At 39.7% G+C, this 23,606-nt stretch overlaps 1 protein-coding gene across 2 annotated transcripts in view; it reads right to left on the reverse strand.

Annotated features, from left to right (window-relative positions):
- Window positions 1–10,374, reverse strand: part of parp3 (poly (ADP-ribose) polymerase family, member 3) — a 37,487-nt gene extending 27,113 nt beyond the window's left edge. The window contains exons 1-3 of one of the 2 annotated variants that reach the window (XM_062054185.1): window positions 10,208–10,374; window positions 9,720–9,912; window positions 9,525–9,650 (exon numbers count right to left, since the gene is read on the reverse strand). In XM_062054185.1, the coding sequence (XP_061910169.1) occupies window positions 9,525–9,650; window positions 9,720–9,912; window positions 10,208–10,350 (462 nt within the window). In that variant the 5' untranslated portion in view covers window positions 10,351–10,374. Of the gene's footprint in view, window positions 1–9,524; window positions 9,651–9,719; window positions 9,913–10,121 lie in introns of both variants that reach the window. The other variant, XM_062054191.1, reaches the window with a different exon arrangement.
- Between the last annotated feature and the right edge of the window lie 13,232 nt (window positions 10,375–23,606).

Consider the following 23,606-nt stretch of genomic DNA (forward strand, 5'->3'; position numbering starts at 1 on the left):
TCCTACAGTGTGTAGAGAAGCATGTTTAGCTATTCCTCGTCCTGCAGGGATGATACTTGTAAGAAACACAGTTTATTTGTCGCCGTAGAGGCAAGGTAGTGATTTAGAAGTAGTTAAAACACTGCCGACTGCGGATGGACTTTAGCTGCTAGCTAGCTAGCCATGTTTTGAAGGACCTCTTGCATTGTGGCGCTTCAGTGTTTATAGCTTCACCTTTATTGTTAGTTTTTAAGCCAAAATACGTCTATTCTCCCTCATTTGTTTGTTTCTGCTTCTAAAGTACTACGTGTGTGTGCATTGGCTAACATGTGCCTTTGCTCATATTACCAGCAATAGGCCCTTTTTCACCGCAGGAACTTTTTCAGGAACTTTCCCACTTACGGGTAAATCAAGTCCCCCCTGTGTTCCACTTCAGGAACATTTCGAAGTTCCTCCTAGCTAGGTGAGGCTTTCGAAGCTTCCCGGATTTATTATTATTAATTATCAATAGTTATTGCTATTGCTATTTGTATTGTCACATTTGTAATGCAATAATTTTCATTGTCATTTATGTGTTATCTACCTCACAAACTGGTTCTTTGCTATAATTTTTCGTATTATATCTGTACATATCGTATTTGCTGATGTTGTTCTGTTGTTAATGTTGTTGTTGTCTCTCTGTTTTATCCCCCTGTTATCCCCACAATTTCCCCTGTCTTTCTTTTTTTCTTCTTTTCATCCCCTCCGGTCTGGCTGCACCAAACATTAAATAAATCAATGTAATAAAGTCAAATAGCAACAAGGCAACAAGAAAATTGCTGTAAATCTTTACAGCAGGTATGTGCATCTACATCAACAATATATCTGCCCGAGTGGCTGGACAAGACACGTTTATATTTTAAAAAAAAAAATAAAGTACCTGTATACCATACAATCATAGTCTGTATACAAGTTCCCACACATGACAGTGCATGGCAGAGCAATAAATACCAAGCATGAAGTTGAAGGAATTGTTGTTTGTACAACTCCAAGACAGGATTGTCTCGAGGCACAAATCTGGGGAAGGGTACAGAAAAACATTTGCTGCGTCCCAATGAGCACAGTGGCCTCAATCATCCGTATATGAAAGAAGTTTGGAACCAACAGGACTCTACCTGGAGCTGGCCGGCCGTCTAAACTGAGTGATCGGGGGAGAAGGGCACTGGTCAGAGAGGTGACCAAGAACCTGATAGTCAAACTGTCAGAGCTACAGCATTCCTCTGTGGAGAGAGGAGAACCTATCAGAAGGACAACCATCTCTGCAGCCATTCCACTAATCACAGGTCTCAAATTGTAACTTTTTAAGGTCAAGGCAAGTGTTGCCTTAAAGGAGGGCTCATATTTTAGGGCACCAAGGCAAACATTTTCTTTCGAGGCAGGGGCTGCAAAGCATGCGCATATACAGTCGCGATCAAAAGTTTACATACACTTGTAAAGAACATAATGTCATGGCTGTCTTGAGTTTCCAATACTTTCTACAACTCTCCTTTTTTTGTGATAGAGTGATTGGAGCACATTCTTGTTGGTCACAAAAAACATTCATGAAGTTTGGTTCTTTTATGAATTTATTATGAGTCTACTGAAAATGTGACCAAATCTGCTGGGTCAAAAGTATACATACAGCAATGTTAATATTTGGTTAAATGTCCATTGGCAAGTTTCACTACAATATGGTGCTTTTGGTAGCCACCCACAAGCTTCTGGTTGAATTTTTGACCACTCCTCTTGACAAAATTGGTGCAGTTCAGCTAAATGTGTTGGTTTTCTGACATGGACTTGTTTCTTCAGCATTGTCCACACGTTTAAGTCAGGAATTGGGGAAGGCCATTCTAAAACCTTAATTCTAGCCTGATTTAGCCAGTCCTTTACCACTTTTGACGTGTGTTTGGGGTCATTGTCCTGTTGGAACCCCCAACTGCGGCCAAGACCTGACCTCCGGGCTGATGATTTTAGGTTGTCCTGAAGAATTTGGAGGTAATCCTCCTTTTTCATTGTCCCATTTAAAGCACCAGTTCCATTGGCAGCAAAACAGGCCCAGAGCATAATACTATCACCACCATGCTTGACGGTAGGGATGGTGTTCCTGGGATTAAAGGCCTCACCTTGTCTCCTCCAAACATATTGCTGGGTATCAGAGATGCGCGGTTTGCGGACACAACCGCGGAGTCGTCCGCTGATAAACAGCGGGTCGGGCGGGTGACATGACGAAAAAAATAGATTTTAAATAGATTCGGGCGGGTGGCGGTTGAACCAATTCGGAAATATATATACATAGTTAAATGTTGTTACCCACATACGAAAAACGAGCAGCACTCTTTGAAACAGTCAATTATTCATCAGGCACTGCAGCACAACACAACACTTCCATCTCGACGGATCGGCAGAGGAAAATCTACTTTCCTTTTGGGGGAAACAAAGACAATCATTCCCACGACTACAACACCTTGCCAAGAGAATCCTATGCGTCCCAGCAACAAGTGCCGCAAGTGAGCGCTCCTTCAGCGCAGCAGGGCGCATTTTAGAGGCCAGGCGCTCTCGCCTGAATCCTGGCACTGTAGATGCCATTTTATTCCTGCACAGTGCTAACAAAAAAAAAAGGAAGTAGACATACGGTTGGATATGTTAAACGAATTAGTCTATGTTACCTAGGCTATACCAAATAAGCCCATGTCTAACCTATATTGAGTTCGGTCAGCTGAATAATTTTGATGGTTACGTGTTGTTTGGGCGCACTACAATGCAAAGGAATTAAGGCAATTGCGTTGTTTATTGTGTTTTTTTTTTGTATTCGAGATATACTACTGTGTGTTAATTATTTGGCCTCGCTTTCAAGTGAAGCGCATCTCCGATTGGCTACAATGTAAGGCTATTTAGCCTGCTTTGTTTGTCGCGACCGTCTATTTTCATTATAATTCAAGTTTGATGATAAAGTGCAGTCTGATGGGTTTGATTTCCCCCCTTCAGCTATTTGCCTTGGCCAATAAGTTGCAGGTAATTTATTATTATTATTTATTTAATTTATTTTTGTTTAAATAGGGATGACATACATATGTTATTGTATAATTTAAGTTTGTGCGCGTGATTGACAGCCTAAGCACATTTTTTATTTCAACTTAAAAAAGTATGAGCCTATGCCTATGCTTACAACATAGGCTATGTGTTTATCTTTATTTTCCTGCCTGTCGTTGACAATGGAGATTGTCTGATATTTTGTCATGGCTGCAGATCAATCAATAAAGGTTCATCTTTGTCGCAAAATTGTTCACTGTGCACCCCGCCCTCGTCCCTATTTGAGCATTATAACGTTAACAAGTTAATATTCATTGAAATAAATTCAGAACATTTTTTTTATCTAACGAAAATATAGGCCTAGTCTTTCTAAAACATTTTTTTTACTTCTTAAAAGCATCGTTCTGCTTGCTGCAACTGCGCACACTAAGTGTGAGGAACGCACTCCTGATCTGAGGGCATTGGCAACAATAGTCAACACTTTCTTAATGGAAATGACAATAATATTATAATAATGATAAATAATATTATCACACATTAATATCTCTTAGCCACTAATGCGTGGCCAAGAGATATTAATGCGTATCTCTGCTGGATTGGATCAGTCTCCTTTCTTTAACAGGCAAAAGCTTTCTAACCTCATTAATGCCTTGCATCGTCTATATTAGATATATAACAACGGGCGGGTGTGGTTTTGATAAAATGTTTCGGGTGGATGGCGGGTGGATGACGACTTTTGTGATGCAGTTCCGGATGAAATAATTGCCTATCCGCGCATCTCTACTGGGTATTGTGGCCAAACAGCTCAATTTTTGTTTCATCTCACCACAGAACTTTCCTCCTGAAGGTCTTATCTTTGTCCATGTGATGTCAGATGAAACAAAAATGTAGCTGTTTGGCCACAATACTCAGCAATATGTTTGGAGGAGAAAAGGTGAGCTAGTCCATTAACAAGTAAAAAGTCAAGGGCGGTCACGGCACGTTCTTGCCATAGACGCTGGTAATTTTTTAGGGCATTACGGCAAGTGACAAGGGCGGTCGCGGCACTTGCCGCCGTTGCCGTGGTTAAATTCGAGCCCTGCAATCAGGCCTGCATGGTAGTGGCCAGACTTAAAGCCATTCCTTAGTAAAAAGCAGATGGCAGCCGACCTGGAGTTTGCCAAAATGCACCTGAAAGATTCTCAGACCATGAGGAACAAAATTATCTGGTCTGATCAGACAATTGAACCAGGCAATGCTCTTCACCACGCCGATACCATCCCTACAGTAAAGCATGGTGGTGGCAGCATCATGCTGTGGGGATGTTTTTAGCGGCAGGAACTAGGGGACTAGTCAGGATAGAGGGAAATATGACTACAACAATGTACAGACACAACCTGGATGAAAATCTGCTCCAGAACGCTCTTCAACTCAGGTTCAAACTTGGTTTTTCACATCGTCATTATGGGGTATTGTGTGTAGACTTTTGAAGTCAAAAATAAATTAATTTCATTTTGGAATAAGGCTGTACCATAAAAAAGATAAGCGCTGTGAATACTTTCCGGCTGCCCTGTATATCATCTATGTTGCGCAACCCTAGTTAGTATCTAATAAAGCCCTTTTGGGATTACATGTATTATTACAGTATTGGGCCCATCGCGAGCATGTCGCACAAAAGACTCAGCAGTTGACTGAATCACTCGTGTGAACTCTGTATTATCTCAACAGGATCATGCCCAGGGCAGGCATACATGCATGTGGAGGACAAAATATGGCCAAATACCCCCCTTGCATTTCATCAACAATGTTATGGTATTGTGAGGAGGCGTGGCCGGCGGACGTGCAGCGAGGTGGGGCGCGCCGGGGCCGGCTCCGAGATGGGCGTCAGGTGCGTGATGGCCCACCTGGGCGCAGTTATGTAATCACCTCTCAATGTGTAAAAGGGCAGCAGGAGAGGCAGGAGGGGAAGGAGTTCAGTGTTTCCCATAAACTGCAAAGATACCTGTGGCTGTGGGGGCGTGGCTATGGGCGTGGTCACCATGACATCATCGAGTAATTTGCATAATTTACTACAATGATTTGATTTTCTCTAAAAAGGCTCAGAAAATGTATACTTACTAATTAATAACAGTTTTGTTTTAAACGTCCATCCATCGATTTTACAATATAATTACAACACTTTATGTACATATTTATATACAGATTTGAACAATAAGTTATTCACTGAATATTAATTGTGGTTCTTACAAAAAATATATCTTATAAAATATAAAAGCTAAAATGTCTCAAAGCTCTGCCCCTTTAATTAGTGCATACTAAATAATTTAACTTTAGCCTACTACTACAACCATATTATTTACCAGCAACATAAAGTGAAACAGAGGCAGAGGTGTCCTGCCACAGTCAGTAACAAATAAACAGAAAACAGTAGTGGTGGTAGATAGACACAGAGCTTCATCAAACATCTGATCCACTGAACAAAGAGCTCCAAAAATCTTGCACTTTAGACTGCCATCAGTTTTACTCCCTACACTTAACCATGTGTTTCCTACTGCCTGCAGACTTTGCACCCTTTGTTATATACACATGTTGTGTTTCTAATATAAATACATTTAATAAAGTCAAATACAAATAAGGCAACAAGAGAAGTATCCTACACTTCTCTTTTGTAAAGTAAATCTGAACAGCCGATATGGGCATCTACATCAACTATATGATTTGCCTGAGAAGCTGGAAAGGACAAAAAAATAATAAAAATAAAATATTTTATTCTTTAAAAAAATATATTTTTATTTTTTTTATTTGTGGCGGACGTAATTCTTTCGTGGCGGGCCGCCACAAATAAATGAATGTGTGGGAAACCCTGGAGTTGGAGCGCCAGTAGTGCAGGAGGAGCACGCACGACAAAGAGCGAGAGACAGACGACGCCGGGGACGGCTGAAAAGCGACCGGAAGAGCGAGCGGTTTGAGAGGCGAGAGCTGAAAAGCGACCCGACCTGAACTGAGGTTTATTGAAATAATAAAGTGACAAAACTGCTCGCCGTCATGTCACTCATTGGTGGTCCAAGGAACCCGGAGGGAAGAGGTCCTCCACAGGTATATATTAAGGGTCCACTACAGCAGTGTTTCTTAACCATAAGGCCGAGTCCCATCGTTGGGCCGCAGGTGCTCCCTAGAGGGCCGACAAAATATATGTTTCTCAGCTGTGATCCGTACGGACCGCAGCAGTACTCAGTTGTTTGTGATACACTTTTCTACCACTTGTGGCAGTATTGACAATATCAAACAAACAGAAGAAGTCTGGAGCTAAAGTCATAGAGAAGTTTCTTAAGTGCAAACAATTACTGAAGTGGTGATGCTGTATTTTCATTTGCACTTTAATTTTATCGACAGTTTAGTTAACCCTTGTGCTGCCGTGACATTCCATATTCATTTAATATGCACATTTATTTGAGTCCTTATTTTATGCTGTATATTTGGTTAGTATGTATTTGTCAGATCTCAGCCTAAGCTATATTTGTTTAAATAATCTTTGTGAATAACACATGGTTTCATATCATTTGACAAGGTTGTAAACACCAAGTAGGTTAGATATAAATATTGAATACGATTAAAAATCAAGTTTAAGGTTACTAATTCAGTGTTATATATTTGAGGGTCCTAGCACGGGCGCCGATCTTCGACAATGCCGAGCACCCACGTGAGATAGATGGCAACTTTCAATCTTTAAAATAATTTTTGTAAAATCTATCTTGTAGTAAATTTTGTGGCGAGTTTCATCCGTTTTACAAAATAAAAAAAGCCACAAATCATATGGGAGATTAACTTCGCTGAACTTCTTTTTTTTTTTTTAGTACACACACTGAGCACCCACTGGCAGAAATGTAGATCGGCGCTTAAGGCCCCAGGCCCCTCTGTGGTGGAAAAGTTGGGCCTTGAGCACTACAGTGGACAGTCAGTGTTTAAAAGAGTGTAGTCCAGGGGTCGGCAACCTTCAGCATACAAAAAGCCATTTGAGCCCATTTCCCAAAAAAGAAAACCCACCGAGAGCCGCAAACGCCGTATGATCCCTACAATGAACAATTCTGTTAAATATTCTCCATCTGTGAACGGCTTCCTGTGCCTGGCGGTTCTCCTGAGCTTCTGCTACATAACTAGCTTAAATACTTAAATTTGTAGACTTCATCCACCTCTTAAAATATGTTTTACTCTGATCAGCTTTGCGCAGCAGTTCCAAAACTGCTCTTTTTTGGTCACCTTCAGCTGGGTAATTTTCCGCAAATTTCTTTCAACATTTTTTTTGTTGTTGTTTGCTATTTTCTCCCCACATTTTAAGCACACAGGTGAACCGACCTAATCAACAGTGAAAGCAAATGTATCTGTCCATAAAGCATTAAATGTTCTATTTTCATCAGAATTTGTTCTCTTTTTTGATCATTCCATTGCTTGCTTTCCAGGTGTTGACTGCTAAAAACAATACAGTTGCTTGGCAGCAAGAAATGACGCATGGGGGGTATGACGTACATTTCTAGCGACAAAATAATATAATACTCTTTATTTCTGTATTACAGCATCACCGAATTCTCACTAAATACAACAAATACATTAAAATTAAATAGCCAATATTTATTGGGGTTGCAGACAACAGCAGCGCTCTTGACGTTTTTGTTAAATTTAATTTGCTGCAAAAATGTTAAAGTCTCCCCAAAGTATTAAACTGAACAGGGGGCAAGTCCAGTGTCGTTCCCATGTCAAATATGCCACCCAGACTGCTAGTTGAATAGCATTGCAATACGTGACTATCCCACTTTTACTGCTGTCGAGATTAATGTATAAATGGCTATGGATAAATCAGAAATGTACCCATTTGTAACTGTCGATATATGTGTATGTTAGTGTATTTGTGTGGGTGGGGCTTGATTAAGATTCCGAGGCGTTGAATGTTATGTTTTACTTATCTGTATTTTCTTGTGTATCACTGTGTTTTCTGTAAGTCTTGTAATGTTTTAACCCTGTTTGTTTGTGTGTGTACGATGGAGGGACTACAAATGGAATTTCCCTTGTAAAATTTCAGTGCAAAATGTAGAGAAATGTTCACAAACACCTAATGTCCCTACCAAATCAAATCGAATTGAATTAAGTGTTGCACTGATTGGACAATGATTATAGTACACTCTCAATCTGTGGGGATGTATACTCACCAGTTCCAGCCCAGCATGTGCAGGACTGGACTATACAGTCGTGGTCAAAAGTTTACATACACTTGTAAAGAACATAATGTCATGGCTGTCTTGAGTTTCTGGTAATTTCTACATCTCTTATTTTTTTGTGATAGAGTGATTGGAGCACATACTTGTTTGTCACAAAAAACATTCATGAAGTTTGGTTCTTTTATGAATGTATTATGGGTCTACTGAAAATGTGACCAAATCTGCTGGGTCAAAAGTATACATACAGCAATGTTAATATTTGGTTACATGTCCCTTGGCAAGTTTCACTGCAATAAGGCGCTTTTGGTAGCCATCCACAAGCTTCTGGTTGAATGTTTGACCACTCCTCTTGACAAAATTGGTGCAGTTCAGCTAAATGTGTTGGTTTTCTGACATGGACTTGTTTCTTCAGCATTGTCCACACGTTTAAGTCATGACTTTGGGAAGGTAGTTCTAAAACCTTAATTCTAGCCTGATTTAGCCATTCCTTTACCACAGTTGATGTGTGTTTGGGGACATTGTCCTGTTGGAACACCCAACTGTGCCCAAGACCCAACCTCCGAGCTGATGATTTTAGATAGTCCTGAAGAATTTGGAGGCAATCCTCCTTTTTTGGCCTGTTTTGCTGCCAATGGAACTGGTGCTTTACAGAGAGTAAATGGGACAATGAAAAAGGAGGATTACCTCCAAATTCTTCAGGACAACCTAAAATCATCAGCCCGGAGGTTGGGTCTTGGGCGCAGTTGGGTGTTCCAACAGGACAATGACCCCAAACACACGTCAAAAGTGGTAAAGGAATGGCGAAATCAGGCTAGAATTAAGGTTTTAGAATGGCCTTCCCAAAGTCCTGACTTAAACGTGTGGATAATGCTGAAGAAACAAGTCCATGTCAGAAAACCAACATATTTAGCTGAACTGCACCCATTTTGTCAAGAGGGGTGGTCAAAAATTCAACCAGAAGCTTGTGGATGGCTACCAAAAGTGCCTTATTGCAGTGAAACTTGCCAAGGGACATGTAACCAAATATTAACATTGCTGTATGTATACTTTTGACCCAGCAAATTTGGTCACATGTTCAGTAGATCCCATAATAAATTCTTAAAAGAACCAAACTTCATGACTGTTTTTTGTGACCAACAAGTATGTGATCCAATCAGAAAAAAAATGAGAGTTGTAGAAATTATTGGAAACTCAAGACAGCCATGACATTGTTCTTTAAAAGTGTATGTAAACTTTGACCACGACTGTACATGTCTGAACATGGCCTTAAGAGTGTGTGTGAAAGCACTGCAGTTTGTACACACTTACCACTCTGCCCCATCTGTTCCAAGAATAGTATGTGGTGGCTGATTTAATGACTTGGACGACGTAAAACTTATTGTTATTTTGTCCAATATTGGTCTGGTTGAGTATGCAGTCATAGTCTTCATATACCTGGCAACAATACAGAGAATATGTCAATGTTTATCAAAGTGACTTTCTTTGTATGTTGTAAAGCGTTACCTCTCCACTGGCTGACAGGGAGCAGTGCTCGTCCACCTTCCTTTTGCTTTTGATTTGTGGCCCTGCAGCCATCAGGGCCTCTTTGGTGGAGGTGAAGGCATCCTTCGGCTTTATTTGCTCGGGTTCTTCCTTCATTTTTTTGCCGCCAGCCTTGGCAGCAGAAGCAGCGCGTCTCTTTGGTGCCATTATGACGCTGAGGAGCACACCAAAGATGCCATGTTTGTTGCGAACAACGGCTGTAATGTCTGGACATGCCCAGATAAGACTTCTGCTACATCCACAGGCACATTAATAACGTGTAAGTAATGGGTAAATACAGATTTGGTATGGAGGTTACATAATTAAATACTTCCGGTGTTTTGTGAGCGAAGCGACGTCGCCACAAAGACAACTCGGACTCACCTTATTATTAAGTTTGAATGGCGTTACACGGGAATAAAGGCAACCTAGCGGTAATGGAGGCACTGGTAAAAAACAACAACATTCACCTCGCAAACGAAGCTGTCACTATCCGTAAAGACTGACTGAGGGTTTCGGGAAGTTTTCCAGAGTATTTAGAAAGGAAGGAAGAGGCGGAGCTGTACGGTAAAAGTCTTCCTGCTTTCATGATGCCGTCACTGCGGTCCGCCATGGGAACACACAGCGAAACCCGAGAGGTGACACTGCCACCTAGCGAGCGTCTGGGTACCTGCCTTTAAAAATACAAACATTTAAAGTTATTATACGATTATTAATAGGGTGTGAATTATTAAAATCCTATTATTCAAATTGTTATTCCGCCCTTACATTTGTCGGACTTCTCACACATTTTTCATTCGATTTAAGCCCTTCCACTTTCAAAGTGTTCATTGCTACCATGTTTTTCTTCTAAAAACTCCTATTTAATATTTCCCACATTCAAACCATTCCACCATCAACACATTCCAAATAACAATGGTTGCACACTTTTTGTCCCTCGCATTTTCAACTAAGTTTTTGTTTACGATTTGTTTACCACTTGTGCGGCATGCCAAGTTCACTGGTTTGGGGTTTTGTATATAGCAGTGGTGTGCCGTCAGGGCCAGCAAGGCCTTCTCTGCCTAACATAACCACAAATCATGATCATAATTAGATATAAAAATATTTAAAAATTTACTTTCCCATAATATGTCAAATCATTCATATTCTTTTCATGTCATGCACGTTCCAGTGCTGTTGTTTTTAGTTTTAGTTTGTATCCAATCAGAATTCAGCTAGCTTATGTTGCCATGCATTATGAAATCTGCCAGACGCCTTCAGAATCAACAATGCTGGCGTCCGTGCACTGTAAGTGAACAGGGACATACAGTTGATAGATAATTGCAATAGCCAATCAGCTTATGTTGTGTACAAGGTGTATTTATTATATGTTGTTTAAAGGAAATTTCACATTTCTATGAAGCTCAAGATCAGAGCCCTATGTCTCCTGGTTTTACTACATCTTGTATTTGAGATTGTTTATAGGGTTAGGCGAAATAAGTGCTCAACTTCAGCCTAAACCCTTTCGGTCTGTAAAATTGTCAATTTATGAATGTAAAACTGTTTGTTTATTTTGTTGACCACTGACCGAAGAAATAATAAACTAAACTAAACTAAATGTCAACCAATAAACGTTGAACTTGTTTTATTTTTTACTTCTAGTATATTCCTGGGTTTCACAGATGTCCCACTTTTCTGGAACACCTATTCTTTATATAAAAAAAAAATGTTACTACTTCCACAACATTCTCCAACCATTTTAAAGTAAAACTGCTTGTTGCTAATATTAGTTTTTGTATTATTTAAAAAAAAAAAAGGTAATATATTTCATTTAGGGGTTTAAGGATTCGTTTGAACAACGATTCGATTCGATATTTGTGTTTGCTGATGCGATTCAGGTATGATCTCCCATCCATCCAACCATTTTCTACCGCTTGTCCCTTTCAGGGTCGCGGGGGGTGCTGGAGCCTATTTCAGCTGCATTCGGGCGGAAGGCGGGGTACACCCTGGACAAGTCGCTACCTCATCGCAGGGTGGATGATAGACAGACAACATTCACACTCACGTTCACACTCACATTCACACTCACATTCACACACTAGGGCCAATTTAGTGTTGCCAATCAACCTATCCCCAGGTGCATGTTTTTGGAAGTGGGAGGAAGTCAGAGTACCCGGAGGGAACCCACGCAGTCACGGGGAGAACATGCAAACTACACACAGAAAGATCCCGAGCCCAGGATCGTACCCAGGACCTTCGTATTGTGAGGCACACGCACTAACCCCTGTCTACCGTGTGCCAGGTACAAACTAATTTTGATTGTTTGAATGATACAATCCGAAATGGTTCAGTGAGTTGAAATCGATTCAGTAACTTTTTAGCAAAAATAATAAAGCAATGTAACTGTAAAAATAACCACTCCATACTGGACACTGTGGGTGAAGTTTCCTATATTCTGATAACAAAATTATGAATGGATGAATTATGAACTCTAAAAATTATATGCCCGCTCAATTAAAAAAAAAAAAGTAACAATTTGCATGTATCTTTTTAAGTTAGTTCAACTTAGCCATTTTCAGTAAATTCCACAAAACATCTGGATTTAGGCAAACCCAATTACTCGTACAAACAACTTGATTTTCTCTGTCATCTACATGATTAATTAGGTTAAACGAATCTGATTTAAATTGTGTACTCCATTTAAGTTATTCATTCTACTCAAAAATATCCATCCAAATTGTTACATCTATTTATTTGAGTAGTAGTAACTTTTTTATCTTAAGTCAGAATAAATTACACATAGACAATCAAGTTTTAGGATCACTGTTTATTAGAAGCTCAGCCAATGTTTCATTTAAATGAGAACATTTGAATGGCATACATTGTGCCTGTAGCGTCCATAATACTTTGCCCTGTATAATTATACAACATAACCTTGTAAACAACAGTGTAACAATTCTTATCCATTCGGATTGCCGAACTCTTCACATTTTTTAATACAACAGTTTACTCTTTAGACATATTACCTTCAGACTGACTTTCAGATCATCCAGCTGGAGGAATATATTTTTAAACACTTGACAAGTGTTTTTCAGTTCTTTTGGGTAGCTTAACTTGAGTTATATACTTACACTTAGACAAACTTTGTTGATCCACAGGGGAAATTGTTCCACACAGTAGCTCAGTTACAAAGGATGGAAAGGGTAAGGACAGAAAGGATAATGCAGGTAGAATAGAATATAATTGAATGCCTTTTATTGTCACTATACACAGGTACAATGAGATTAAAAAGCAACTCCAGTATCAGTGCGACAGTCTATAAATATGCAAAACATAGGAAGGAAAGAAAAGAAAAATAGTGCAAAAGGAGGTAAGGTGCACAGTCCAGTCCTGAGAACGAATGTTCTGAATGTCAAGACGTGGTCTATGGGTTGTTCGTTTTCCCGAGTTGCAAGGAAGGTTGGAGTGGACAAGACGTGCAGGTAAAGACATAGTTTAATTATTACTATAAACTACAAAGTACAAACAAAAGGGTACAAACAAAAGGCGCGCACAAAGTCGGAGAACAAACTTGACTAATGAAACAAAAACTAGCACTTGGGCAAAAAACTATGAACATGAAACAAATAAACACTTACTGTGACAAGAATATAGACAAAACTCACTTGGCATGGAACTCTGATAGCATGGGTAACATGGGTAGCAGAAGTCAAACAGAGTTAATGTCGCCAGGCTGACTGCCTGGCAAATACAAGTTTAAATACTGGTGACATGATTAGTGAAAACAGGTGCGTGACTCAAAATGTGAAACAGGTGAAACTAATGGTTGCTATGGTGACAAAACAAGGGAGTGAAAAAGCAGGAACTAAGTGTACAAAACCAAAACAGAACATAACTTAAACAAAACATGATCACAGACATGACACTGAATGTGTTGTTTAAATATTATACAATATACATATATACATATATATATACATATATATATATATATATATATATATATATATATATATATATATATATATATATATATATATATATATATATATATATATATATACATATACATCAATCAATCAATCAATGTTTATTTATATAGCCCTAAATCACAAGTGTCTCAAAGGGCTGTACAAGCCACAACGACATCCTCGGTGTCGAGTGGGTCTGACATAATATTGTGAAAGTCCAACACATCAGCGAAAGTCCAGTCCATGGTGGGGCCAGCGGGAACCATCCCGAGCGGAGACGGGTCAGCAGCGTAGAGATGTCCCCATCTGATGGACAGGCTAGCGGTCCACCCCGGAGCAGAGTAGAAAAGAAAAGAAACGGCAGATCAACTGGTCTAAAAAGGGAGTCTATTTAAAGGCTAGAGTATACAAATGAGTTTTAAGATGAGACTTAAATGCTTCTACTGAGGTAGCATCTCTAACTTTTACCGGGAGGGCATTCCATAGTATTGGAGCCCGAATAGAAAACGCTCTATAGCCCGCAGACTTTTTTTGGGCTCTGGGAATCACTAATAAGCCGGAGTTCTTTGAACGCAGATTTCTTGATAACTTGATAACTTACATATAAAGTAGACTAAAAATGTACCATAATAGCAATATAAAATAACATATATTTAATGTTTTCATATTGTATATACAGTATATAATATATACTGATATATTATTATATTATATTTTTATATAATATACAATATATAACAAATCCCAATTACCATGTACAATATTACAGTATATGTAACAGCTGCAGCAAAACAAAGGGCAGTATAAACAAGAGAGTAGATCCAGCAGAAAATATACATTATAAACAAAGAGAGGTAGCTAACATAGAAGTGGTCAGGTAATAGAAAAATATCATCTATTGCTGGATTTCGAGTGATTATACAGCTGGATGGAGTGCGGAATGAAGGAGTTCTTGAATCGAACACTGTGGGAACGAAGCTGAAGGAGCCTGTTGGAGGTCCTTCATTCGTGCTAGCACCACGGCTAGCACCAGCGCCTCATTTGAAGGTGGAGTGGGTGGGCAGGATTGTCCATGATGGCGAGCAGTTTGTCCAGTGTCCTTCTGTCCCTCACTGACACAAACGCCTCCAACTGTGTGCCAATAGTTTGGCCGGCTTTCCGGATCAGTTTGTCAATCCGGATTAAGACCCTTTTGCTGGTGCTGCTCCCCCAACAAACCACTGCAAAGTACAGGGCGCTGGCCACAACAGACTTAAAAAAGATCTCCAACAGCCTGCTGCACACAATAAAGGACCTAAGCTTCCTCAGGAAAAAGAGTCTGCTCATGCATCTGCGCCGATCTACATTTCTGCCAGTGGGTGCTCGGATGGGCGGTAAATCTGACGCTACTTTTCTGAGAATGCTCGGTTTTTGCTTGGTGGTGAGAAAGAATTTGCCATCAATCCCACGTGGGTGCTCGGCATTGTCCGTGGATGCTCGGGCCCCGAAGCACCCATGGGATCGGCGTCTAAGTGCTCATGCCCTTCTTGTATACAGCTTTGATGTTGTCCTTCCAGTCCAGTCTGCTGTTCAAGTGGACTCCCAGGTACTTGTACTGCCCCACTACTGCCACCTCCCGGCCCTGGATGTAATGGGCTCCACAGGGGTCATTTTCTTCTTGAAGTCGATGACCAGCTCCTTGGTCTTGTCCACATTAAGGAGCAGATGGTTCGCCTGAGACCACTCCACAAAGTCAGCGATCAGTGTCCTACTCCAATTCCTGTCCCTCTGAGATACACCCGACCGACCACAGCAGAGTCATCAGAGTATTTCTGCAGGTGGCAGGACCTGGAACTATATATATATTAATTAATTATTATTAATATATAATATATATATATCGTCTATCAGCACAATTAGCATGGCGCAGGCGCTGGCTACATTCAGGTCTGCTATGACTTCTGTTCACTCAAGTATGATCCTCGCTAAGGCAGGAACAGATGTTATGTCACCTTTTGTTGTAACAATCTTCATTGCTTCATTAGTAACATCCCCGCCAACATCCTGGTGGATCAGAAGCAATATTAATGTTTTAAGTAGGCATATTTAAATGTGAAAGTAATAGAAAGGCGGTGTGTGATTTACTTGCTCTTGGAAGAGGTCCTCCTCCTTTTCTCTCAAATACACGACTAAGCCACAGATAGCAACCTTCTCCCCACACAATTATCCGGTGAATAAGAAAAAATATTGTTGAACTGCTCTCCCAGAAGGATGGGCTTTTGATAATTACTTCCAACAGTTGTACTATTATAGATGGTGATAATCAAAATAACAAATTGGTTATTTTAAAGAAAGCTAATATAATTTCCCTAAGTAGCGTTAAAATGTGTCATTTCAAATGTCTCATAAAAATGCAGATATAAAATTAAAAGAAAAAAAATGCTAAATCCTACAATTAATCATATTCCATCTTACCTGTAATGTTTTCTTATTTACTATAGTGGCTAATAATATTTTTGTTTTAGACTAAGCCCTCAATCTGAAATATTATATTTACTTATACGAACTAAAGTTATAAACAGCTGCCTTTTAATATATCCTATTGATAATCAGTGTTGGGTTAGTTACTGAAAACCAGTAACTAGTTACAGTTACTAGTTACTTTATTTCAAAAGTAACTCAGTTACTAACTCAGTTACTTACACCAAGAAGTAATGCGTTACTGTGAAAAGTAACTATTTAGTAACTTTCTTTTATTTCTTTTTTTTTTTTTAAAGCTCCCATTAATGCCCTTTTAGCCTTCATTTCAGTACTGTTATTGCACTGGAGAATAATACAATCTGTTGATCAACTTGACATGCATTTGCATCACTGAACTCTGCTAAGCAGTGTGGTCTACATACAACACACAAAGACAAAGATATGTTTCAAATGGCCAATTTATTTCAGCCCAGAACAAATTGTCAGAATTATTTTAAATAGCTGCAACATAACATACATAAGTAACAAACAGCATAATAACAACATTTCACAACATAGCTGTAAACCTGGCTTCACCCAAGGCACACATGACATACACAAAGCCTAACCAGGCATTTTTCTCTCTCAAGGAATTCTAAAATAAAATCATGTCTTCATGAGATCAACACTGTACTGAAGCACAGACCACTCTACGCATTTCCCAACTTTTAGTTTAGAGATAAGGAAAGATTGGCCTGGCCCACTAGGATCCCTCTTTATGTTTGTGAACTTTATAGTCTATACATTTAGAGTGATGTGATAATCAAACACTCTAGAAGTCTAGAATGAAGGAGTATATAAGAGAATTGACAGAGTGTGTACCTTCAGTGCTGAATGATGAGCAGGGGCAGAGTTTGGAGTGTCTTCTTTAACTCGCTTTTCATGTGTATGTGCTCACTGTCCACTTTCCAGGAACATGGGAAATGTTTTCGTGCCATTTGCCGTTTGACGCCGGTATCATGCTAATTAGCTGCCTGATAGCGGGTGACTCCACTGTAGAAATAGCACATACGCTGCATTGGCTCTATCAATGTTGTCCTGGCTGGCAGTCCCTCCGTTAAAATCCTTAGGTGATGGTGGACGGGGAGGTGAAGTGGCATCGGAGTCTAAGTCTCTCTTTACTAGCTTTGTCGAAGCATGTTGCTTTTGTAGCTGTTTCAGCAGATTTGAATTGCTGTTTTGGGCAGTAGATGGGATCTTTGATCCAAGACACAACTTATATTTAACTAAAATGTTATTTTCTTTGTGCTCGACAAAAGAAAAGTAGTGAGAATATCTCCGTGTTAAGAAACTCGACTGCAGCTCCGCCTTGATGTCCTGTTAGTAAACATAGACTAGGGGTGCAACGGATCAAAAAACTCACGGTTCAAATAAACAGAAGTTTTGTCTTTTTGTTTATTAACACTTTTAAATTATTAAATTAAAATATACAAAATCAACTTAAAGTGCACAAGGCATAATATCTTCTTTTTAACATGTTTCATAGACATGAAAAATGTGGCAATAACATTTAATAAAAGCCATTATTACTGGAAAAATACATTTATTTAGATTTAAATTTATAATTTGTAAATAATATTCTTTTTATTTACCTCATCACAGTCTTCAGTGCCCTGACTGCTCACAATCTCAGTGGTGAGGTCACTGTATGTCCTCTGGTGTAGGGCAGGGTCCATGTGAGACAGGCACTTGAACCTGGGATCCAGGGCAGTAGATCTGTGAAGGTAGTCCTGTAGAGTAGGGGGTGAAGTGTATCTGGGATTCAGGTCCTCTATAATGGCAGTCTTGACATCTCGAGCGATGGTGCTGTCTTCCACACTTCAGTGGCAGGATCATTGACACAGATGGTGAAGTTTCAGTGCTCAGTAGAGATGTAACAGTTTTGAGGGGTTTAAGACTTAGACTTAGACTTAGACAAACTTTAATGATCCGATAAAAAAAAAAAAATCTAACATATATACAAATATATACATAATATGTGTACAGAATAATATATATACAGATAAATTATATTATGTCTATAACATATATACAATATATACCAGTGACCATGTACAATATTACAGTATATACAGTATATGTGACAGCAGCAGCATAAAATAGAGAGTAGATCCAGCAGGAAATAGAAAATAGACATTATAAACATTATAAACAAAGAGAAGTAGCTCACATAGAAGGTGTCCGGTAATAGACAGATGTCATCTATTGCTGTATGGCGAGTGATTATACAGCTGGATGGAGTGTGGAATGAAGGAGTTCTTGAATCGCACAGTGCGGGAAGGAAGTTGAAGGAGCCTGTTGCAGTATGAGCTCCGCTGTCCCTTAATTGTCAGGTGGAGTGGGTGGGCAGGATTGTCCATGATGGCCAGCAGTTTGTCCAGTGTCCTCCTGTCCCTCACTGACACAAACGCCTCCAACTGCGTGCCAATAGTTTGGCCGGCTTTCCGGATCAGTTTATCAATCCGGTTTGAGTCCCTTTTGCTGGTGCTGCTCCACCAACCAACCACTGCAAAGTACAGTGCACTGGCCACAACAGACTGATAAAATATCTCCAACAGCTTGCTGCACACATTAAAGGATCTAAGCTTCCTCAGGAAAAAGAGTCTGCTCATGCCCTTCTTGTAAACAACTTTGCAGTTGTCCTTCCAGTCCAGTCTGCTGTTCAAGTGGTCTCTTAGGTACTTATACTGCTCCACTACTGCCACCTCCCGGCCCTGGATCTTGATGGGCTCCACCGGGGTCACTCTCTTCCTGAAGTCGATGACCAGCTCCTTGGTCTTGTCCACATTAAGGACCAGATGGTTCGCCTGAGACCACTCCACAAAGTCAGCGATCAGTGTCCTGTACTCCAATTCCCGTCTCTCTCTGATACACCCAATCACAGCAGAGTCGTCAGAGTCGTCAGAGTATTTCTGCAGGTGGCAGGACCTGGAACTATACTGGAAGTCTGAGGTGTACAGGGTGAACAGGAAAGGAGACAGGACGGTCCCCTGTGGAACACCTACACCACTGACCACAGTATCCGACAGGCAGCTCCCCAGTCGCACAAACTGGGGCCTGTCAGACAAGTAATCAGTGATCCAGGAGACAATGGATGAACTGACACCCATCCTGAGCAACTTGTCACTCATTAGAATTGGCTGAATCTACGTTCCCATCCTCACCTATGGTCATGAGCTTTGGCTTATGACCGAAAGAACAAGATCACGGGTACAAGCGGCCGAAATGAGTTTCCTCCGCCGGGTGGCGGGGCTCTCCCTTAGAGATAGGGTGAGAAGCTCTGCCATCCGGGGAGAGCTCAAAGTAAAGCCGCTGCTCCTCCACATCGAGAGGAGCCAGATGAGGTGGTTCGGGCATCTGGTCAGGATGCCACCCGAACGCCTCCCTAGGCAGGTGTTTAGGGCACGTCCGACCGGTAGGAGGCCACGGGGAAGACCCAGGACACGTTGGGAAGACTATGTCTCCCGGCTGGCCTGGGAACGCCTCGGGATCCCCCGGGAGGAGCTGGACGAAGTGGCTGGGGAGAGGGAAGTCTGGGCTTCCCTGCTTAGGCTGCTGCCCCCGCGACCCGACCTCGGATAAGCGGAAGAAGATGGATGGATGGATGGATGGTGTTAAAGGCACTGGAGAAATCAAAAAACATGATCCTCACAGTGCCCTTCCCACCATCCAGGTGAGAGTGAGCATGATGCAGCAGGTACATAACAGCATCGTCCACTCCTACATGGGGCTGATATGCAAACTGTAGAGCAGGGGTCACCAACGCGGTGCTCGCGGGCACCAGGTCGCCCGTAAGGACCAGATGAGTCGCCCGCGGGCCTGTTCTAAAAAAAAAAATAAATAAAATAAAAAAAATATATATTTTTTTTAAAATTAAATCTACATAGAAAAAAAACAAGATACACTTTCAATCAGTGCATCAACCCAAACAACCTCCCCCATGCACACTCATCCACACCCACTCACACAAAAGGGGTTATTTCTTTCTGCTACCAATATTCTGGTTCCCACAACATAGACAACACATCTGCAAGGGACACAGTCCCTGAAGCACACATGATTGTATAGGCTGCTGGTCCACTAACATTTTCATTAATTACTATTTTTTATGTAATTATTTTTATATTGTTTTACTTTTTTTTTTATCCAAGAAAATGTTTTTTATTTATTTATCTTATTTTATTTTATTTTTTAAAAAAGGGCCTTATCTTCAACAGACCAGGTTGTCAATGAAATTAGATTTGTTTAAAGGGTTTTTTAAACTAGGCCCAGTCCAGATAATGTCCAAGTCGGACTCAGCAACACACACCTTCATTCATGTACACAGAAAAAAATTAGGGAACACAACAGATTGCATATAATTTATAAACAAAATTACATTTTCAAAATAAACATTTATGTACAGTCCAGATTATGTCCAGGTCACTCAAATTAGGGAACACAACAACAGATATCATATAATCTATAAACATAATTATACTTTCAAAATAAGCCTTTGAGGACTTCTCATCTTTTTTTTAATGTTTTTTGGCATCATTATCGTTTTCAACCATGTAACTTTCTAAAGTTAGAAAATACTGAATAAATGTTTTAAAGAAAGTAATACTAAGTGAATATCTGTTTTTGGCCTTAAAAATAAAATTTTTACCGAGTACTATAATTAAATTGACTAAATCATGATTGTCAATGAACTCTCCTAAAATAACAGAAACCACATTAAGCTTCATAAACAAACCAATCCTTAAACACATTTTTTCAACTTCCACCCAAAACAAAGACACAATATGACAATACCAAAACAAATGCAGGGTGGATTCAGGCTCCTGACAACAAAATCGGCAATCATCTGACTCTGTCATATTCCATAATTTTAACATTTTCCCTGTGGGTAAGAAGTTATAAATAATTTTAATTTGAAAATAACAATTTTGCACATCGATAGTGGTTTTATAGATTAGTTTGAATATGGCATCCCATGGCAACGGGCAGTCAAAAAAGTCCTCCCATTTTCCATTTGTGTTGTATGAGGCAGCCTTCAAAGATTTCTTTATTAAATAAAAATTGTGTATTTTTCTATTTATTTTAGTTCCTTTTTGCCAACTAGAATTTCTTATTAGATGTTTACAAACTAATAATTTAGTAGTTCCATAATTAATTATTTGTTTCCATCTTTTCCCAATGACTCCAGTTAGTTGATAAAATGAAAAGCTTGAGCAAGCATCACCATACATAGCTCTAAATTCATCATACTTCATAATTTTACAATTCTCATTGATAATATCATTGACAAAAATGATTCCTCTTTCAAACATATTTTTCCAAAAGAAAGGCTTTCCATCTATTACAATATTAGAGTTCATCCATATTAACTGCTGCAAAATATCGTCTCTTTTTTCTGGCACATAAAATTGAAAACACCACTATGAGTGGATTGTTTCCTTTATGACACTAATCATGTCACTGCTGTTTCCCAGCAGACTCTCTGGGAGGGGATCACTTGTAAAAAAGGATACAATTTCTTTTGATACAGTACATGTTTTTTGTCCAACAGGACATTTGTGTACCACTCAATGTTTAAATACATCTTTGGAACAATTGATGCTTTTAAAGACAGACACATAGCTTCAAGGTTGAGAAGTTTCAGGCCCCCATATTCATACTCTTTGTACAAAACCTTTCTTTTAATCTTTTCTGGTTTGCCGTTCCAGACAAAATCGAAGACCCTGCGCTCATAAATCTTAAAAAAGTTTTGTGATGGAGCTGGTAATGACAAAAACAAATAAATAAATTGAGGAATAATTAACGAGTTGGCAATAGACATTTTACCATACAAGGTTAGGGATTTCCCTTTCCATAATTGCATAATTTCGTCCAGCTTTCTTAGTCGATTATCATAATTTACTGAGCCTAGATCTTCCAGATTTTCTGGGACAACAACACCAAGTATGTTAACTGGTCCATCTGTCCACAAAACAGGCACTTTGCATTCCATTCGAAAGGACGTTCCCTTTAGATTTCCGATCCTTAACATTTTACATTTATCATAATTAAGCTTAAGGCCAGATTGCTGTGAAAATATGTCCAAAAGATTAAGAAGGTTCCGCAAACAATGAGGAAAAATCTTAACTTTGTGAATCAGCCTTTTCTGACATGAACTTCATCAAGAACAAACACAGAACACGCCTCACTGATGCACATCTGCAAGACTCACTCAGAGTTGCAGTGTCAAGTTACACACCAGAGTACAACACACTAGTTAACAGCATGCAATGCCAGGCTTCCCACTAACTGACAAAGAAACAGATAACAGATTTGGTGTCCAGTTCAAAGTGTGACATGATTTAAAAATTTGAGAGTTTACTTTTGTATTTTACATGAGTTATTATTTGTACAAACATGGTGCAAAGTAATTCATGATTTGTTAAAAAATGTTAGTGGCTAGCTAGTTAAAATGGGATATTGTGATTTCACAAGACTGTCTTAGAAGTGATCATTTGAAAATGTTCAATTTGAAAAATGTGCACTTAGAGAAAATATAAAAATAAAGTGTTGCATATTGATATTTATCTGTTTCTGTATATATTTATTGGGAGAAATCATTAATATGATCAGTGTTTCCACAAAGATAAATATCATTAATTATTAATAATAACAGAGTTAAAGGTAAATTGAGCAAATTGGCTACTTCTGGCAATTTATTTAAGTGTGTATCTAACTGGTAGCCCTTCGCATTAATCAGTACCCAAGAAGTAGCCCTTGGTTTCAAAAAGGTTGGTGACCCCCGCTGTAGAGGATCCAGGGAAGGAGCCACCATTGGTCTCAGCTGATCCAGCACAAGTCTCTCGAGGACCTTCATGACCTGGGACGTCAGGGCAACAGGTCTGAAGTCATTTGAGCCCGATGGGATGGGCTTCTTGGGCACCGGCACTATGCAGGATGTTTTCCATAGCACTGGTATCCGTTCTACTGTGATGTGCTGCCACTCTTCCAGGCGCACTCTCTCGCACCTGGAGGACCTCCTCTGTCACTCACATCATCATCAGACAGGGTGATGATGTCTTTGACATTTGTCTTCAGGGTCTTGTTGTCATGTCTGTGTGATCATGTTTTGTTTTAGTCATGTTTTGTTTTGTTTAGTTATTGGACTCTTTAGTTTCTGTTTACGCTCCATTGTTTTCGTTTCCATGACTACCCATTAGTTTTCACCTGCCCTCGTCACGCACCTGTCTCACGCTTTGCACTCGCACACCTGTCACTAATCATGTCACTGCTATTTAAGCCTGTCTGTTTCTGGCTTATGACAAAAACAAGAAAGTTTGATCATATTACGCCTATACTGGCTCACCTGCACTGGCTTCCTGTGCACTTAAGATGCGACTTTAAGGTTTTACTACTTACGTATAAAATACTACACGGTTTA

This window comes from Entelurus aequoreus, linkage group LG01, assembly GCF_033978785.1.
Source record: "Entelurus aequoreus isolate RoL-2023_Sb linkage group LG01, RoL_Eaeq_v1.1, whole genome shotgun sequence".
NCBI classification, from domain to species: domain Eukaryota; kingdom Metazoa; phylum Chordata; class Actinopteri; order Syngnathiformes; family Syngnathidae; genus Entelurus; species Entelurus aequoreus.